Source organism: Otolemur garnettii, unplaced genomic scaffold (assembly GCF_000181295.1).
Source record: "Otolemur garnettii isolate 467f Iridium unplaced genomic scaffold, OtoGar3 scaffold00172, whole genome shotgun sequence".
In the NCBI taxonomy this organism is placed as follows: Eukaryota; Metazoa; Chordata; class Mammalia; order Primates; family Galagidae; genus Otolemur; species Otolemur garnettii.
The window spans coordinates 2,850,065-2,870,890 of NW_003852567.1; the positions used below are offsets into that span (position 1 = coordinate 2,850,065).

Below are 20,826 nucleotides of genomic sequence, written 5' to 3' on the forward strand. Positions count from 1 at the left end.
CCAAGCTGGCGGTCTCTGAGATGCCCTAGCCCAAGCTACACAACGGTAAGGTGAGAAAAAGGCTACCTGCCCACTTTGTTAGCCGCATGGTGCCCAAAGAGCAGAGACTTCTTGCAGGTCCCCACAGTGGCAGCAGGACCCAGCTGGGCTAAAGGAGGGGGTTTAGAACACCCCAGAGAATCCCGCCGTCACCTTACCACCCCTAGCTAGGCGTGGAAGCCGGTTTCCTGGCAACCGTTTTCTGCTCCCCTTTCTCACCAAGGCCCACCGGCTAGGACGCCGTCGCGCCTCCCAACCTGTCCAGACAACCACTCGATTGCCTTGCGCCCTCTTTGCTGCCGCGGTGCAGGCCCAGGTCCGGCTTCCCAGTCCCTGTGCACCCTAGGAAGTGGCGCGGCCTCTCGACTGCAGCGTGGAGGAGGAGGAGGAGGAGGAAGAGGAGGCGCGGCTCGCCTGCCATCTAAGCTTCGCTGCGAAGGCTAGAGAGGAAGAGGGCGGTGCACAGCGGGGCGCCCGAGCCGGAGTCAGACCCCGGGACTGCACTGCGGGCCAGCCCCGAGCTTCGGGCCGCGCCCCCCTCGGAGCGGCTCCGCCCCGTTGCCCACCCTCCCGGCGCCCCGCCTCTCGCCCGGAGCTGTCCCGCCACGGACAGACCCGCCCCTCAGCCCCGCGCCCCAGTAGCCCCGCCCTTCTCTTGTCCAGAAAACCCCGCTCCCGGCCCCGCCTCCGCCCCCGCCGGCGGCCCCGCCCGCGCCTCGGGCGCCCTGCTGGAAGCGCCCTGGTCAAGCTGGCCGGAGTTTCCGCGCTCTGCCTTTCGCCCGCCCGCGCCGCGCTCCCTTGCTTCCCACCCCGTGCCCTGCCCCCATCGCCGTGGTTTGGCACTGCCTGGCAGGCGGCCCGCGGGCGGGTCGCCCTCCCCTCCTGCAGCCCACACCCCTCTTAAAGCGGCGGCGGGAAGATGAGGTTCCGGGAGCCGCTCCTGGGCGGCAGCGCCGCGATGCCGGGCGCGTCCTTGCAGCGGGCCTGCCGCCTGCTCGTGGCCGTCTGCGCACTGCACCTCGGAGTCACTCTGGTCTATTACCTGGCCGGCCGCGACCTGAGCCGCCTGCCTCAGCTGGTCGGAGTCTCTACATCGCTGCAGGGCGGCTCGCACGGCACCGCCGCCATCGGGCAGCCCTCCGGGGACATTCGATCCAGAGGGGTCCGGCCGCCGCCTCCTTTAGGCGCCTCCCCGGAGCCGCGCCCGGGTCGTGACTCCAGCCCTCATGCGGATTCTGGCCGTGGCCTCGCGAGCAACTTGACTTCGGTTCCAGTGTCCCGAACCACAAAGCTGCCTCTGCCCGCTTGCCCCGAGGAGTCCCCGCTGCTCGGTAAGGATTCGAGTCAGCACCAGTCCAGTCCGAGGATTGGGACTCCCCGATTTCCCCGAAAGGGTCTCCGGGACATACCCCAATGTCCTCTTTCATGACAGTCATCCTCTTTTTTCCGGGTCAGAGTCTTTTTTTTTTTTTTGGGGACAGTCTCACTTTGTCGCAGAGTGCCGAGGCGTCATAGCTCATAGCAACCTCAAACTCTTGGGCTCGAGAGATTCTCTTGCCTCATTCTCTTGAGTAGCTGGGACTACAGGCGCCTGCCACAACGCCCGGCTATTTTTAGAGACGGGGTCTAGCTCTGGCTCAGGATGGTTTCCAATCTGTGAGCTCAGGCAGTCCACCCGCCTCGGCCTCCCAAGTGCTGGCATTACAGGCATGAGCCACCGCACTTGGTCAAAGGGTCAGAATCTTTAATCCCAGACAGGCTTTGGGCTGAATGGGCGAGAGGGTTTGGGAGGTGGGACTCTTGGGAGTCGTGTTGGAGGCTTGGGGCTGGGACCCTACAGGGAAGCTCACAGGACCCCCTGGACCCCAAACAAGAGAAGACCTTGGAAACTTCCCTGCTCTGGCTCAAGGCTCAGGAAGTTTTGGAGTTTGGGTCTGCTTAAGGGCTTGGAGCATCTTCTCCTGCTAACTCTGGTAGGGACCTCAAGTAAACCCACTCCTATTCTGGGGACTGATAGTGAGGCTGTCTGTGAGAAAGGAGGTTGACTCTTCAGGTCACATGTCTTACCATAGAGCCTCTCTCCTGAGAGTGGATTAACTCTTCTCCTGAGCCTTCGGGAAAGTGACTTTTCTCTAAATCTGGGGTTTCTCTTATGGTAAATGAGGATAATAAATGGTACCTGTTTGGGAAGATAAAATAAAGCAGTGTAAATAGGATTAATTAATGAGGGTAAGCTCTCAGTAAATTGTCACTATTGTTTTCATTTCCTGTTCTTAGTGGATCCCCTGGCTTGGGGCCTGTACCCCCAGCCTCCTACACCAGCCTCTTCCTCTGTAGATTCCCCAAACCTCAGTAAGACAGACTCTCCCAGGGACAGAGTTCATATGTACCCTGGGGATTGGAGGGCTAAAATGTAACCAGTCAACATGGAGTTGTCTGCTTCTGGTACTTCTTGTAGCAGCCGAAGTCTCAGTTATCTTATCCAGATGATCTAAACCCTCGCCTCTACCCAGGGTTTAGTGGTAGGCTGCTTCAGTGAAGTCTGCGAGCTTGGGTAGGTGGGTTTTCATTCTTTGCTACAGGAAGCTGAGCCTAACTTAGATCACTCCATGATCTATAGCCCACAGGCCTAAGGCAGCCACAGGTTGCTTCCAGGGTTACCAGACAGGTGGCTGCTCATTTTAATGCTAGACTTTAGAGAATTGTTCTGAGTAAGGGGGCCCTAGTAGACTGGCAGGCATCCTGCCAATAGGAGCTCTGTCACTTTCCTGTAGAGCCCTGGTGGAGAAGGCCTTGCTCAGTTTCTGCAATAATTGGTTCAATATTTTCACATCAAGTTTGAGAGGGATATCTTGGAATTGGTCAGACATAAACTGTGGTAACAAGGGGGACTATTTTTTTTAAGCAAAAAATTGAATTATTTTGTATTTATTTGATAGTGAACCTGGGAAGCAGACTAGTCCAAGATAATGAAGTCCCTGCTGCTAAATGTCTGACTTAAGGCAGGTTATAGAGTTTCTTAGAGTCTCATGTGTAAAATGAGGGTCGTTGATGTTACCCTTATAAGTTACTTTTAGCACTAAATCAGATTGTGTACATTAAGTGTGTGGTACATAGTAGGTACTTAGTACATGGTGGCTAATTATAATATAGTAATATATTTGCTTAGGACCTTGGAGTTCCATTTTCTCAGACTCCCATGGAGCTGGCTCCAAACAGCAGAGAGAAGGTGGGAAGACAGAGCATGAGTCCCCAGGCCTGAGAGAGGCCAGGATTTTTGCTTTTGTTTTTGTTGCCTGGACATTGTACAGAAAGCAATAAAAATTAATTAGCAAGTTAAGGAAAAGTACCCCAAAGTTTATTAGATTGGTATTTGAGCCATGGGTCTTGCTAAAGCTTAAGTCATGGTGGTGACCATAACTCTGCTATGTTTTGAAATGGTGTTGCTAGTATCAGCTTGTTACCAGTTGCTGGTGTTTCTAAATGGATTCTGAATTAGCTGCTTGAAAGGACTTCCTGAGATAAGGTTTTAGAGGGCTTTCTCTAGCCTGACTGACTTCACATGACACATTTGAGACCATGACATTTAGGCTGCTTCTGAGACAATCCCAGAAATGAGGGTGGAGGTCTTTTCTTCCTTTTAATTAATCCCTTAGTTTGAATGTTTGGGTGTAGCTCTCCGAGTGGAGGTTCCTGCCTTGAGAAAGCTGCAAGTCTCCCTGGGAGTGTGTGGGTGGGGGTGAGTTGAGCCCATCTGTTCACAGGCAGGTGTCTCACAAAGCCTCTGTGAGTGGTTTTGAGGTTGGTGGGAGAAAGCGTCAGTGAGTTTAGAGTTGTGGCCTGTTCACTACTTGCAGTTTCCTTCCTTGACTTGGCTTTACTTTGTGATGTCCAGTGGTCTGGGCCAGATGCTGCCATCCCTTTCAGCTGACAGGTGGTGGGTTATGGGCAAGCCTTTCCCTGGAGGAGGTAAAGCACCAGACTGGACTGCTGATGGACCACTATTTGATCTGTCAGAGGCTCGGAATAGACTTCAAATAGACTTGGATTAGAGTCCTGCCTCTGTCTATGCTATCCATGTGATCTGGAGCAGACTAGTATTTGGAGCCACAGTAGGCCCTGTTCAGCACTCCCCGCCCTGCCATGGGCTAGTTCATGGTCTCTAGGATTGAGTGCTGTGGGAGGAGGTGGGCCTTTCCTGAAGATTTCTACAACTTTCCCCAGGGAGTTCTCCCAAGTAGTTTAGGCTTATAGATACTATCCTCTTTCCCTAACTTTGTCTCAGGTCCTCAGGGGACATAGGAGGAACAGCTGCCTTATGTTTCTTTTCCTAGAATGTCTCTGCTCAGACTTGGTAGCAGCTCAAGGGGACTTGACCAGCTGTGGCATTGCCAGTCAGGAGATGGGAGAGGTGGGCAGTACATCAGGCTGAACTAGTTAGGGGAGCCAGGGCTGGTTGGCGTGGGGCCAGAAAAGTGAGTACTGGACTGCTTAAGCCTTAGAGGCCCCTCTTGCCCAGCAATGTTTTGAGGAGAACCTCGTTATTTGTTCAGAGGGAAGACTCTAATCTAGAAATTGGGGACCTGGGCCAGCAAACAGTGGCTACAAGTAGCCAGGGCACCTGGGGAACACTTGTCCCTGAGCCAATTTCCTTGGTTTTTATGGGCGCTGTCAGCGAACCTTGGCCAGAGTTTATGCTGGAACTCTTGTAGACCTCGGCTGGGTTCTCTACCAGCATGATGCCCCCTCCCTCATATGCATTTGTACAACAGTAGGCTGCCCTGGACAGAGTGTACTGAGAGGCTTGGGAAAAGGCACTCTCTTGCCTCTTTGGAGATTAGTCTTGGAGCCTCATCACCTTCTGGCTTAGGCTGGAGCTTCATCATGGGGGTTGGGGGAGGCACGGGCAGCCTCATCTGTGTCCAGATCTTTTTTTTTGAGACAGACTATCACCCTGGGTAGAGTGCTGTGGCATCACAGCTCACAGAAACCTCCAATTCCTGGGCTCAAGCGATTCTCCTGCCTCAGCCTCCCAAGTAGCTGAGACTATAGGCGCCTGCCACAACGCCCTGTTATTTTTTGGTTGCAGCTGTCATTGTTGTTTGGTGGCCTGGGCTGGATTCAGACCTGCCAGCTCAGGTGTATGTGGCTGGTGCCTTAACTGCTTGAGCCACAGGCACTGAACCCTATGTCCAGATCTTGAAACTTTAGACTTAGGTAACTATTTTTTAATTTTTGAGACAGAGTTCCATTTTGTTGCCCTTGGTGGAGTACTGTGGTGTCATAGCTCATAGCAACCTCAAACTCTTGAGCTCAAGTGATCCTCTTGCCTCAGCCTCCCAAGTAGCTGAGACTACAGGCGCCCACCACAACACCCAATTATTTTTTCTTTTTTTTAGAGATGGGGGTCTCGCTTTTGATCAGGCTAATCTCGAGCTCATGAGCTCACGAACTCATGAGCTCAAACGATCTTCCTGCCTCAGCCTCACAGAGTGCTAGGTTTACAGGTGTGAGCCACTGCACCCAGCTGGTAACTAGTTTTTTAAACCAGTTTTGTCCTGTTTTGTTTTTTTTTTTCCCCTGGGGATAATAATTTATTTATAGACTCTCCTTATCTAACAATCTGATATTGAGAAATATCTTACACGACTGTGGGACTCACTTTCTTCCACACAGCCTGATGGCAGTAGAAGTGATCTCTCTGCCTGCTATAGTTCATCCCAGACTTTGAGCAAGTGCAGAATCCACCTCCTCCTGCAGTAGGGCCTCTGATGAACCTGGTGGAAGCTCCCTGGAACATGAGGAGCAAGAGCCAAATATAGGATTGGACTCAAAACTGTGGCTTTTGCCTGGGCATGGTGGCTCACAGCCATAATCCCAGCACTCTGGGAGGCTGAGGTGGGTGGATTGTTTGAGCTCAGGAGTTTGGGAACAGCCTAAGCAAGAGCAAGACTCCATCTCTACTAAAAATAGAAAAAAAATTAGCTGGGCATTGTGGCAGGCACCTGTAGTCCCAACTGTTCAGCGGCTGAAGCAGGAGGATCACTCAAGCTGAGGAATTTAAGGTTGTAGTGAGCTAGGTTGACACCACTGCACTCTAACCTGGGCAACAGAGTGAAACTCCATCTCAAAAACAAACAAACCTGCAGCTTCATAGAACCACAGCATTATAGGATAGGACCATCCACGCTTTTTCCCTGAAGTTATAACCCAGTACAGAGGTTTAGGAGTGATCTGATACGGCCTAGAGTTTTAGAAGAAGATTCTTGCGAGGTACATTTGTGGGTCCATCTGAAAAGTCTTGTATGGATGTCCTTGATGGCTAAGGCATCTGGTAACTTCATTCATTTACTTCCAGCAATGTACCTGTATACTGGGTACCAAAGCTACAAAGAAGACAAAATGCCTCCCCTTTAGGAACTCGCAATTTAGATAGGGGAGGCATAACTAAATAGTGCTGATGTCAACTAAAGAAAGCAAAGTGTGTGTGTCTCTTTGTGTGTGTGTGCAGTGTGTTTCCCTTTCCTTCTCCCTTCCTCTCTTTCTTCTTTTAGAAACCCAGAGTTGATGTTAAAGTTCTCCAATCCTGGGCAGCACCTGTGGCTCAGTGACTAGGGCGCCGGCCCCATATGCTGAGGGTGGCAGGTTTGAACTCGGCCCTGGCCAAACTGCAAAAATAATATAGCCAGGTGTTGTGGCAGGCACCTGTAGTCCCAGCTACTTGGGCGACTGAGACAAGAGAATCGCAATCGCCTAAGTCCTAGAGCTGGAGGTTGCTGTGAGCTGTAGCGCTATGGCACTCTACCGAGGGCAACAAAGTGAGACTCTGTCTCTAAAAAATAAATAAAAAATAAACTTCTCCAGTCCTGGTTTTATCTGTGTGAAAGTTTTCCTCTTAATTTCTGAAGCTATGTATTAGCTATATTTGGGTAATCTTTAACTTGCTGCTTTATTTTTTTTTTATTTTTTTTTATTTTTTGAGACGGAGCCTCAAGCTATCCCCCTGGGTAGAGTGCCATGGCATCACAGCTCATAGCAACCTCCAACTCCTGGGCTCAAGCGAGTCTCCTGCCTCCGCCTCCCAAGTAGCTGGGACCACAGGCGCCCGCCACAACGCCCGGCTATTTTTTGGTTGCAGCCGTCGTTGTTTGGCGGTCCGGGCTGGGGATTCGAACCCGCCACCTTAGGTGTACGTGGCTGGCGCCTTAGCCGGTTGAGCTATAGGCACCGAGCCAACTTGCTGCTTTATAATGATTTTAATGAGACATTAACAGCCATATGCCTAGGCATTATGGTCTTTGGGTAACAGCAGGGTAGGCATTTCCAGGCTGGGACTAGTCTAATTTATGGGTTGGGAATGATGGGGCAGTTAATGCCAAGGCAGTCTGGGCCCTTCCACAGATTCGACCTTGGGGACCTTCCAGACTTTGGGAACAGGCCCAGCAGGATCATCCATCCCCTTTGGACCCAGCTAGGCTATGGGGGTGTGTGTCTCTGTGTGTGAAAGGGCCTAGTTCTACTGTAGTCAGACCTGCTGATTTTTCCACTGCCTACTCTACCTTGTTTCCCACTCTCTGTTCCCTGCTCTTCCCTGCCAAGAAACAGAGACTGGAATTCTGCCTGAATCCACATCCACCTGGAAATTCCAGTTTTTCTTATCCAGTGGAGTGAGAGCCCATTTGTTTTAGGATAAATGTTGTGCCCTTGCGGCTTAAGTCTTTTGAGATCCTGGCACTGTGACCATTTTACATTTGACTTTGGCACAGCCTGGTGTGGCCTCTGGGCAGTGAGGTCACTGCGTAGGCCAGATAGCCAGACCCTTACTCCTAGGGGTTAACAAGGCATGGGATTGGACTCAGTGATCTCCACGTCCCTCTAATCCCTAAATGTGGCAAGAGCTCCTGGGCTGTGATTGTAAAGACATTACTCCGGGAGGTGTCTGTGATTCTCCGGGCCTAAGCAGAGTGAGGTGAGAAGAGGCAGTCACTAGCTTGAGGAAGGATCTCCGGATCTTGTTCTAAAAGTCAGAGACCTCCATGTTCTAGTGGGGGGGCTTGAGGGTAGGGGGCAGGGTTTTGCTGAGAGCTGGTATGGGTGAACGTGGCCTAAAGGGACTCATGCTTAGAAGACAGTGGAGTGAGTCACACACTCAGCGTTTCAGGTTCCACTTTCCAGCTTAGTCCCAGCCCGCCTTTCCTCTACCCAAACGAAGGCCAGGGGCTATATAATTGGCTGTTGCTGAATTCTTTGGCAGTGATTTTAATGTCTGATCTGGGTGTGTTATATAGCTGCTCCTCTATCCCCCCTGCTCCCTCTCCAAAGCCTTTCACAAAGCCCGGATGGAAAGAGAGAATGGTTTACCTCATAGGGATGCTGGGCTAGGGCTGTGGATAATCTCTTCCTCCTTTTTATCAAAAAATAACGCAGGCTCATTGAAAATAATTTGAAAAGTTGAAAGCAATAGAAAAGCACACCCATATTCCTACCCTCTAGAAGAAACATGTTGGCATATTTCCTATTAGTCTTTTTCTTGTATATGTTTAAGTATATAACTGGTATCTTTATAGACCTGGTATCTTTATATACCTTTTATATACCTTTTATACCTTTATATACCTTTTATACCTTTATATACCTTTTATACCTTTATATACCTTTTATACCTTTATATACCTTTATATATATATGTTTAAGTATATAACTGGTATCTTTATAGACCTGGTATCTTTATATACCTTTAAAAAATCACAAAGACAGTATCATATCCTGTCAGCTGAATATGACATAACTTTCTTTATCATTCAACTATTGTTGAACATACAAGTATTTTCATTTTTTCTTAATGGTATGAAGGTCAGACTTGAGCATATAGGGAGAGGCTTTTTGTAATTTTTGGACGGTTTCTTAGGAGAACTTTCTAAAAAGGAAAGAAAAGGGGTGAATGCTTTTTGAGAAGGGCTAGGTTTTTAAACCAGTCTTAAAAAGGAATAAACCCACTGGAAATTACAGATTTGCTTAGTGCTGGCAGATGAGTATTACTTATTGCTGAATGGTATGTCTAGGATTCTGATTAAAAAGGAAACTAGCTAGGTTCAGGAAGTGCCTGGGGCAGGGTCAGAGAGGCCAGGCTGCAGGACAGGCTCTTAGGATCTGGCTGAGCAGAAAACTGTTAGGAACAGAATCAGTGGGGGTGATGCTTTCTTAGTAACTTCTCCATTTGTTTCCTTAGCAGCCAAGTCTTTAGGCTGGGTTTATGTGAACTGCTGTGGCTCTGGCCTGTGGTGCTGGGTGAACACTAGCTGGCTAACTGGTGCTGGTGACATCACTGAAATGTGACACATGGGAAGGGTGGAAATAAGCTGGGAAATCAGATTCTAAAACATACGAGCATAGCTCCCCCACATCCAGGTGGTCCTGAGATTTGGGAAGGGGCCATGGAATGGGCACCTATAGGTTTACAGGAATTCTCTTAGGGAGAAGCCTCAGACACAACCAAGCGTGGGTCTCAGGGCTTGTTCAGGTTGCTTGGTTAGTTTAAAAAACCCTCAGACCAGTGTAACAGGCTACCCAAGGAGCATATTTTGAAGTTACACCCTTCTGAATGTTCTCAGTGGAGCTAAATTCTCTTCTGAGGGGCAGTTTGGTCTGCCAGGGGTCATTTGGCACAGAGCCTAGAGAACTAGGGTGAGGCACTGAGGAAAGGGGCAGGATTATGTCAGCAGTGTGACAAATATGGTATGAAGTTAGAGTCCTTCCTGCCCCACAATGTGGACCTAAAGGTCATAGGAGAGGCCTTGGCAAGGGGTTCAATAATGGCCTGGCCCCATGACAGGGTGCATTCTAAAAATGCCTTTAAATTTTTCTTTCAAAGTTTCTTCCTGTTTTGCATAATGTCCTTTTGCCTTGCATTCTGAAACCACAGAGCTGTTATGGGTGTTATAGGACACCACCGTTTAAAAAAAAAAAAAAAAGGAAAGGACTCTAAGTTAGGGGAGATATTCACGAGCCCATATTGGTGTTATAGGAACATGGGGACTTGGCATTGAGGTGTCAGGTGGCTCTTGGCATTCAGATGAGCACTTCAGGCAGCCTGGGCAGAGTCTGAGCCTGGCCAAGAATGAGTAGAATGGAGTCTTCACACTCAAGTCAGGAAAGGACCCAAGGAAGAGAATGAACTGGGACTCATTTGCTCATTCAGCAGATGTTAATTAGTAATTACACTATACGAAGTGCTGGAGTTAGACATGAACAAGGGCTGACCCCCTGCTCTCAAGGAACTCCAGAGCAGTGGACAGACTCTGGCAATATGGTATGATCCGAGAGACGTGATCTTAGCATGTTTGAATAGTCTCCCTTATTGGGAAGGCAGGGGTCCACTGCTGAAAGTAACCTATGATTTCCTTTAGCTGCTGTCATAGAGGGAGAACACTATAATTGACGTTGCAGCTGCTGCATAGCATTACCAGGTCAGGAGAAGAAGAAAATGGAGGCAGAGTGAGCCTGAGATGATCAAAGAGGGAAGGTGGTGCAATTGGGACTATTGTAGCCAGCGGGAGGCTGTGGATGGCTGGACTGAGGGACCACAGGGAGGCAGGGGAAGGGGAAGAGAACAACAGAAAGGGGTTTGATGGTCTGCAGAGAGTCTGTGGAGTAAGCCTTGGAAACAAAGGCCATTAGAGTGACTATCCTGAGTTCTGAACTTCATTCTTTTCCTAATTCATTACATCATTTTAGGCAAATCCTGCCTCTTTTGGTCCATGTTATCTTTCTGAAAATGTTGAGTGGGCTTAGCCTGTTGGTCTTTAGCCCTCTTCCTTCTTTGCCTTCTAGGTTCTAGTTTGGTGGATGAGCGAGATCCTGGTTATATCTTTAACACGAAAGGCCTCTGAAACTCCTTTTGAAGCTCGCTCCTCATTTACTTGTGAGACTTTTGCTGAGGATTTTGCCATGTCTGTCTAGGAATAAGGATTTAAGCAGGTGTATGTTCCTTAGAATTGACACAGGAAGTTTCTTTCTGTCTCACAGCTAGCTGTTTGGTTTAAGAAAGTGTTGCCCTCTCTGTGCCTAAGTGTTCTCACCTGTAAAATGGGAATAATACTCGTGTCTACCTGTAGATATTGTGAAGTTTAGGTAGTAGCCACAAAAGGGCTGAAAACGGTGCCTAAGACAGAATAAACTCTAAATATATGTTACTTATTATTATTGGTAGTAGTGATATCTCTTATTTGCGAATATTTTGGCTTTTGCACTATATTATAGCATTTCTTATTTTTTCTAGTTGAAAATACAAAATTGATACACTAAATGTTAAAAATATTCTATATACTATTGTAACAAAACTTGGTATTACTTTCCAAATGTATACATATTTTACTTTCTTTCAATCATAGAGTGAAACTGTTTACATCCAGCTACTACTTTTGTCCAGTGTTATCTTATAAACTGTTATATTGTTTATAATTATCCTAATTGTCTTTTGTTGTAGCTCTTTAGTATCCCTATGGATATTCCCTTATACCATTCCAGGTTCCACAGTCTTAGCTAATCTACAGATGAACATTTTTGTAGTGTGTGGCTCTTTGCTTCTGTTGAACTACTTCCTTGAGATATATGCCTGAAGAGGAATTTCTAAGCCAGAGGATATGATCATATTAACAACACTGGTTCATACTGCCGCATTGCTTTCTAAGAGGTTTGGAGGTTTGGAATCATTCACAGGCCCTAGATGGGAAATTCCTTGCTTTTTTTTTTTTTTTGAGACAGAGTCTCACTCAGTTGCCCTGGGGTTGAGTGCTGTGGTGTCATAACTCACAGCGACCTCAAACTCTTAGGCTCAAGCAATTCTCTTGCCTCAGCCTCTGGAGTAGCTGGGACTACAAAAGCTCCACAGTAGCTACCCCACCACAATGCCTGGCTATTCCCCTCGCCCCCGAGACGATGTCTTGCTCTAGCTCAGGTTGGTGAAACTCCTGAGCTTAGACGATCCACTTGCTTGGGCCTCCCAGAATGCTGGAATTACAGGTGTGAACCCCACTGGCAATTCCTCGCTTTTTTGTTGTTGTTGTTGGAAATTCCTGGCTTTTAAAGAACGTGGATTCTAAGGGCCAGTCAAACCTATCTTGGAGCCTCATATTTATACTTCCAGCCCATAGCGTGTGTGTGTGTGTGTGTGTGTGTGTGTGTGTGTGTGAGAGAGAGAGAGAGAGAGAGAGAGAGAGGGAGGTTCCCTATGCCAGAGGCTGCATGGCCTCTCTGGATATAAGACTTTTCCTGTAAATGATTGCCTCAGGCCAGTTCCTGCTGAAGTCATTCAGTGTCCAGGAAAAGAGTATTACTGGGGTTCTTTCAACACCCCACCTACCTTTCCAGCGTTGGTTTACACAAAGTAAGAACTTTCTGTTCCTTCTCCCTTTGTATGTAAAGCCAAACCTGTAAAATGGCAAAGATCCTAGTTTTAAAATCCTGAGTTGAAAATTGTGTTAATCTAAAACTGTGGATCAGTTGATAGAAACATTGCATGTAGCCATCAAAGAAACCTACTCCTACTCCTTGTGTGACAAATCTTTACCCATGCCATGAGCCTCTCAGGAACTTCCTTCCCACCCTTAAATCACCCTTTCACTGTCTCTGTAGCTACCTTCCATGGACATGCCTCTTTTTGTATAGATTCAGAAGTCCGCTGAATTGCATAAATGATAAGATGACTTTAGAGGTAGTGATTGCAGTGACAAAAGCAGTACAGATCCAGCAGATGAGGCGCATTCAACTTGTGACCCCACTCCTTTCATCTTATTCCACTTCATGTGTCCTCTCTCCTGCTGCATTCCACAACAGTCAGTGGTGACCTACCAGGGCATTCTGGGCACAGGGAATCATGTCGGAGCTACTGCATTGCTCCTGAGGACCCACAGCAAGATTTTCTTTCTTTCTTTCTTTCTTTTTTTTTTTTTTGCAGTTTTGGGGTTTGAACCTGCCACCTCTGGCATATGGGGCCTGCGCCCTGCTCCTTTGAGCCACAGGTGCCACCCAAGATTTTCTTAACTGTATAAAATGAGGAGTTAATTTCTTACCTCATGGGGTTAATGAGAGGACTGGGTGAGGTAAGGTCTATGGTAATCTCAGTACTTTGAATATCTTTTGATCAAGGCCTAACTCTTCATCGCCTTGGGCATAGAAGGCACTTAATCAGTGCCTGTAGGCTACATGGTAAATTTCTTCCAAATGGAGTTTTTTTTTATCTGTCTTGGGGCAGAAGCAGGAGAAGGAAAAGGGAAAGGTGTGAAGCTGTGACCACTGGGTCTAGTGGAAATTATGGTCCGGCCTATGTGGACAGACCTACCCTGCACCACAAGGAGAAGGCCTCTGTCCCACAACACTGGGAAGCTGGAGTTGTGTTGCCATGTATCAGGTATGCAAGGACTTTGTGACTGCCCACAATCTTCTCCTCTTCTGCTGGACATTTTTTGTCAGTATTCTGGGGAAAGGCTATCATAGACCACAAACACTTGAGTGATTAGGAAGAGGAGCTAGAAAGATCATTGAATGTTTGGTGGAATCTCAGGAGGTGACAGGGTACGTGGTTTAAAAAAAAGGGTGGAGAGTGGGCTGAGTATAGTTGGGGTCAGTCTGTACTCAGGGTTGTGTGCCTGATGAGTTGATAGAAAAACTAAGGCACAGGCCTATAAATAACCGGCTTTACTCTATGTAGAGGCTTGGAATCCAGGATGCTAAACCCTAAAGTCTAGCTCTGTTGCCAACCTACTGAGTAATCTGAGAGCAGTTGCATCTTCTTTCTGGGTCTCAGTTTACTGAGAAATGAGATGAAGGATCAGCTTGGACACTATCTGGTCTCTTTCTGCCCAGGAGTTCTGACATGCTCAGTATGGCTAAATGGCTTTGTTGTAGGATAGTTAAGTGTTGCCTCCATTGGAGTGAGCTGTGTGGAGCTGGAGTGACTGTCAGTGGACCCTGGAAGCCAAGATTGAGTCATACTGGAGAAACCTACACTCACTTAAACTTTAGACACTTTCAGCAAGTCCAGTCTCTAAGCAGGAAATCAAAAGTCAGGGAATGAGTAAGTAGATAAGTCAGTTGGTGTGAAAACCCCATCAGTGGGAGCCACTGAAAATGTAGGGTTCTAGGCTCCAGCAGTAACCACATTTATCACCCCCCAAATAATGCTAATTTGGCTGGGGAAAAAAATCAATGTGCATTATTTTCATTAGGTCTCACAGTAGATCTTTTTCTTGCCTAATTGCCCTTATTAGAACTACCAGTGCAGTGATAGCTGCTGTAAGAGAAGAAATCTTTGGCTTTTTCCTTAGGGAGAAAATGTCACCTCTTGAGAATGATACTGGGTGCTCACTTCAGCAGCACATACACTAAAATTGGAATGAGACAGAGAAGATTAGCATGGCCACTGTGTAAGGGTGACACACAAATTTGTGAAGAATTCTGTATTTTTTACTATTTATGTCATATTAACATACATCATTTAGTTCAATTACTGTATTTAAACATCACATTAATCTTACTATTTTTGTTTTTTTTTATTTTTTAGTGATAAAATAGGATTTATTAGACAGAAAGGAATACAGGAGTAAAAATACAGAGCTTCTGGCAAAGGGGAAGACCCAAGTCGGAAGTTTCCCGCATGGGTTCTTTGTCTAGGGGTATATATAGTATTACGGCTTTGCAGGTTTTTTTTTTTTGAGACGGAGCCTCAAGCTGTTGCCCTGGGCAGAGTGCTGTGCTGTCACAGCTCACAGCAACCTCTAACTCCTGGGCTCAAGCGATTCTCCTGCCTCTGCCTCCCAAGTAGCTGGGACTACAGGCACCCTCCAGAATGCCCAGCTATTTTTGGTTGCAGCCGTCATTGTTGTTTGGCAGGCCTAGGCTGGATTCGAACCTTCCAGCTCAGGTGTATGTGGCTGGCGCCTTAGCCACTTGAGCCACAGACACCGAGCCAGGTCTTTGCAGTTTTTGCCTCAGGGAAGGAATTAGGCTGCTGTTCCCTATTCAAGGTGGAACCACCCAGAGCCTTTCAGGCTGCTTTGTTCATGACATTGTTAGAGACCAGAGGGTATGGACTGGAAAGGGCAGCCTGTTTGTGCCTAGAGATGGAGGTCTGATTTCTGAGCTCAATCTTACCGTTTTTGTTGTTGTTGTTGTTTGTTTGGGTTTTTTTTTTGTATCCAGAGTATCTTTCATCTTCTAGTTCAGTGGTTCTCAGCCTTCCTAATGCCACGATGTATTTTCATTGTTACAAAGGGGTCACGACCCACAGGTTGAGAACTGCTGCTCTAGTTCTTTAATATAATCCAACATTCGTTATTTTATGCTTCTTTATATATTACATTCTTTTTGGATTTATCTCCTTAGTTTTCTTTTTATCTAGTGTCTGCTGTTTGATACTGCTCATAAATATTTTAGGACATTAAACAGATTGCCCAATTAAAAATAAAAAGAATGATATTGGCTTATGCCTGTAATCTTAACATTCTGAGAGGCTGAGGTAGGAGGATTGGTTGAGGTTAGGAGTTTTCTTTTTCTTTTTCTCTTTTTTTTTTTTTTTTTTTGAGACAGTCTCATTTTGTCACCCTCAGTAGAGTACTCTGGCATCACAGCTCACAGCAAACTCAAACTCTTGGGCTCACGCGATTCTCTTGCCTACTGAGTAGCTGGGACTACAGGCCGCAATGCCCAGCTATTTTTAGAGATGAAGTCTCGCTTTTGCTGGGTCTTCCTCAGGCTGGTCTCAAACTCGTGAGCTCAGGCAATTCACCTGCTTCAACTTACCAGGGTGCTAGGATTGCAGGCGTGAGCCACCCTGCCTGGCCCTAGCCAGAAGTTTGACATTTTTACTGATCTTTTCAAAGAACCAACTTTTGGTTTATTGATTTTTCTGGGTTTTTTTTTTTTTTTTGCTGTTGTTGTTTATTTGTTTCATTAACTTCTGCTCTAATCTTTATTATTTCCTTCATTCTGTTTGCCTTAGTTTTATCTTGCTTTTTCTGTTATCTTAATATAGAAGATTAAGTAATTGATTTGAAATTTAAAGATTATGCACTTTTCTAAAAAATTTTTTTTTGTAGAGACAAAGTCTTCTTTCCTCTCTCTCTCTCTCTCTTTTTTTTTTTTTTAGAGACAGCGTCTCACTTTATACCCTCAGTAGAGTAGAGTGCCATGGCATCACACAGCTCACAGTAAACTCCAACTCCTGGGCCTAGGCTGTTCTCTTGCCTCAGCCTTCCGATTAGCTGGGACTACAGGTGCCCGCCATAATGCCCAGCTATTTCCTTGTTGCAGTTTGGCCAGGGCCAGGTTTGAACCCGCCGCCCTCGGGATATGGGGCAGGCACTCTACCAGCTGAGCCACAGGCGCCACCCAAGATTATGCACTTTTAATATTTGGATAGATGCTATCAAATTGCCCTCCAATTTATGCTCATTAACAGTTTATGAGAGTACTTATTTCTCACACTTATATAACACATGTTACTAATCTTTATACATTTGTTAATATGATGGTCAAATGTGGTATCTTGTTTCATTACTAAGTTAAGCAAATTTAGATGTGTTTGTTGGCCATTTGTATTTTTTTTCTTTTCTTTCCTTTCCCTCCCTTCCTTCCTTTTTCTTTTCTTTTTTCTCTTCTCTTTTCTTCTTTTCTTTACTTCTCCTTCCATCTCCCTTTCTTGCTTTCCTTCCTTCCTTCCTTTTCACTTTGCTGCTTCTTTTTCTCTGTCTCACTATGTTACCTAATCTGGAATGCAGTGGCTATTCACAGGTGCAATCACAGTGCACTGCAGCCTTCAAAGCCTGGGCTCACGTAATCCTTCAGAGTAGCTAGGACTACAGGTGCCCACCACTGCGTGCTCCTTCCTTCCTTTCTTTTCTTTTTCTTTTTTGTGTAGAGATGGGGCTCACTATGTTGCCCAGGCTGGTCTCAAGTGATCCTACTGCTTTTGCTTCCTCAAGTGCTGTGTTTATAGGCATAAGCCACTGTGCCTGGCTGGCTATTTCTATTTCTTATGTGAATTACTTGTTCATATTTTTTACTCATTTTTCTATTTTTTTTTTTTTTTTTTTTTTTTGAGACAGAGCCTCAAGCTATCCCCCTGGACAGAGTGCCGTGGCATCACAGCTCACAGCAACCTCCAACTCCTGGGTTCAAGCGAGTCTCCTGCCTCCGCCTCCCAAGTAGCTGGGACCACAGGCGCCCGCCACAACGCCCGGCTATTTTTTGGTTGCAGCCGTCATTGTTGTTTGGCGGGTCCGGGCTGGGGATTCGAACCCGCCACCTTAGGTGTACGTGGCTGGCGCCTTAGCCGGTTGAGCTATAGGCGCCGAGCCTCTATTTGTTTTTTATATGTTTGTAGAAACGTTTTATACTATGGATATCACTCCTTTATGAAATAGCATTTGTAATTATGGCTTCTCCATCAGTCACCTGTCTTTTAACTTTATCTTTGGCCATATAGATGTTTTTGAATTTTTATCATTTAAATCTGTCTTTCCCTTAATGAATTCAGGTTGTTTTCACACTTAGGCAGATCTTTACTATCCTAAGATTATGAAATTTTTCTCCTGTATTTTCTTTTTTTTTTTTAAGACGGAGCCTCAAGCTGTCCCCCTGGGTAGAGTGCTGTGGCATCACAGCTCACAGCAACCTCCAACTCCTGGGCTCAAGGGAGTCTCCTGCCTCCACCTCCCAAGTAGCTGAGACCACAGGCACCCTCCACAACGCCCGGCTATTTTTTGGTTGCAGCCGTCATTGTTGTTTGGCGGGCCCGGGCTGGATTCAAACCCGCCACCTTATGTGACTGGCGCCTTAGCCACTTGAGCCACAGGCGCCGAGCCATTCTCCTATATTTTCTAAGTTGATTCTTCCACATACACACACATACACACACACATGCATGCACACACACATTCATTTCTTTTTAGAGACAGGGTTTTACTCTGTCACACAGGCTAGTGTGTAGTGGCATGATCATAGCTTGCTGGAACCTTGAATTTCTGGGTTCAAGTGATTCACCTGCCTTTCCCTCCCAAGTAGCTGGGACTATAGGCATGCACCACCATACCCAGTTAATTTTTTTTGTAGAGGCAGGGTCTTGCCGAGGCTTATCTCAAACTCCTGGCCTCAGGTGATCCTCCCATCTCAGCCTCCCAGAATACTGAGATTACAGATGTGAGCTACCACAGCTGGCCTGGTTCTTTAAGACATTTAGTACTTATGGCTGGGCATGGTAGCTCATGCCTATAATCCTAGCACTTTGGGAGGCCAAGGTGGGTGGACTCCTTGAGCTCACAGGTTCAAAACCAGCCTGAGCCAGAGTGAGACCATGTCTCTAAAAATAGCTGGGTGTTGTGGTGGGCACCTGTAATCCCAGCTACTTGGGAGGCGGAGGCAAGAAAATCACTTGAGCCCAGGAGTTTGAGGTTGTTGTGAGCTACAATGCCATGGCACTCTACCGAGGATGACAAAGTGAGACTGTCTCCAAAAAAAAAAAAAATATTTAGGCTCGGTGCCTGTGGCTCAAGCGGCTAAGGCGCCAGCCACATACACCTAAGGTGGCGGGTTCGAATCCCCAGCCCGGGCCCGCCAAACAACAATGATGGCTGCAACCAAAAAATGGCCAGGCGTTATGGCGGGCGCCTGTGTCTCAGCTACTTGGAAGGCTGAGGCAGGAGACTCGCTTGAGCCCAGGAGTTGGAGATTGCTGTGAGCGTGATGCCATGGCACTCTACCCAGGGGGATAGCTTGAGGCTCTGTCTCAAAAAAAAAAAAAAAAATTTAGTACTTATCCCTGATAGTAAAAAATGAACAGAATTGCTGTTCAATGAACATGTGTTTCAGAAAGTCTTAGGTCATACCGTAGGGACCCTTTGAAGTCTCAGAACTCTTCCTCTAAATCTGTCACTAATGCTAGTAGATGAGAGTAGAAATGTGAAAGGTTAACCATGTGTGCTGACAGAGCTGTAGTAAGGGGAGAAGGCAAAGAAACATTTATTGAATATCTATTAGCTCTAAGCACCGCAATAAGTATGTATATGTATTATCTCACTTATATCTGAAAGGAAGACATAATCTTCCCTAGTCCTTTAAGAAGGAAATTGGAACTGGCCACATTTAGAGTGGTCCTGATATCAGAGGGGTATTTTCAGTGCATGGCTGACTGACAGATGACCCATGGGGGCAGTTGACTTTATAGTCTAAAGGGTGGTTCTGGATGGAGAGAGAAGGATATACTTATAATCAGCATTATATCTCCCGAAAGTCCAGCAGGGCTCCAAAACTAATTATAGAGGCAGCTGACTCAGTAATAAACTTCCCAGGAAACTTAGTCACATGCTGGAATGCTAAATTGCTGCTTTACTGGGAAGATTAGAACTGTTGTCTAGTAGCTTAGAATTCTCTGGTTGCAGGCAGCACTATGAGGGAAGCCAGAGGATGATCAGGCCACTCAGTGAGGATCTCAGTGAGCCACTGAGCCTGGCCTTAAAAATATTTTTTAGATTAATAGACAATAAAATTGGCTCTCTTTGTATATAGTTCTATGAATTTTAACAAGTGTATATGTTTGTGTGTGTAACCAGCACCACAATCAGGATACAGAACTGTATGTCATTCCCCAAATCCCCCTTGTATCACACTCTCTTCCCACCCTTAATCCCAGGAAACCACTGATCTGTTCTCCATTACTATTATTTTATCTTTTGGGGGATCACATAAATGAAGTATATGTGCTTCACAGTATATGTATTTTTTGTAAATATATGTATGGGAAAATGGTAACTTAGGCCTCGTTTTGATTGTAATTTTTCATCCAGTTCTGTTTTTTGTAATTTTAAAAAGTTCGACATAACTTTATACTTATAGAAAGTTAGATTAATAAAAGAATTGCTGGATAACCTCTAGAGTCCCTAAATGTTAACATTGTACTATATTTGTTTTTCTTTTTGTTTTTTGTTTTTGAGACAGAGTCTTACTTTGTTACCCTCAGTAGAGTGCTGTGACATCACAGCTCACAGCAATCTCAAACTCTTGGGCTCAAGTAATCTTCTTGCCTCAGCCTCTTGAGTAGCTGGGGCTACAGGTGTGTAACACAACATCGGCTATTTTTAGAGACAGGGTCTCACTCTTGCTCAGACTGGTCTCCAACTCCTGAGCTCAAGCAATCTATCTGCCTTGGCCTCCAAGAGTGCTAGGATTACAGGCATGTGCCACCACACCCGGCCTAACATTTAACTATATTTGCTTTTTCTTCTTTTTCTTGCAGATGTGCTCACTCTCTCTTTTTCTCTCCTATCTATATATGCTGAACCATATCCTTTTACCCTGAATATTCAGTGTATATTTCCTAAAAACAAAATTTTTTTAAATATAAGCATAGTATAATTACAAACCAGGAACTCAGCATTGAAACATTTCTATTATGTCATCTATAGGCTTTATGAAGATTTTGTCAATATCTCAACAATGCTCTTTATAGTAAAAGAAAACTGAAAACTGTATGTTATATTCAGTTGTCATGTCTCTCAATTTGGAGTAATTCCCTGAGTCATCCTTTTTATTTAATGACAATGACATTGTTGAAGAATTCAGGCCAATTATTTTGCAGATCTCTCAAGGTAGGTATATGATATTTCCTCATAATTGAGTTCAGTGTATTCGTTTTAAAAAATATTTTATCGGCTCGGCACCTATAGCTCAACCGGCTAAGGCGCCAGCCACGTACACCTAAGGTGGCGGGTTCGAATCCCCAGCCCGGACCCGCCA

At 46.1% G+C, this 20,826-nt stretch overlaps 1 protein-coding gene and 1 non-coding gene across 2 annotated transcripts in view; both read left to right on the forward strand.

The window, feature by feature from the left end:
• The first annotated feature begins 795 nt into the window (after nt 1–795).
• Nucleotides 796–20,826, forward strand: part of B4GALT1 (beta-1,4-galactosyltransferase 1) — a 54,050-nt gene continuing 34,019 nt past the window's right edge. The window contains exon 1 of the mRNA XM_003800285.3: nt 796–1,370. Coding sequence (XP_003800333.1) covers nt 959–1,370 — 412 coding nt within the window. The 5' untranslated portion in view covers nt 796–958. The remainder of the gene's footprint in view (nt 1,371–20,826) is intronic.
• LOC111728608 lies at nt 14,397–14,503 on the forward strand. The gene has a single exon (XR_002775846.1). It is a non-coding gene; the product is annotated as a U6 spliceosomal RNA (small nuclear RNA).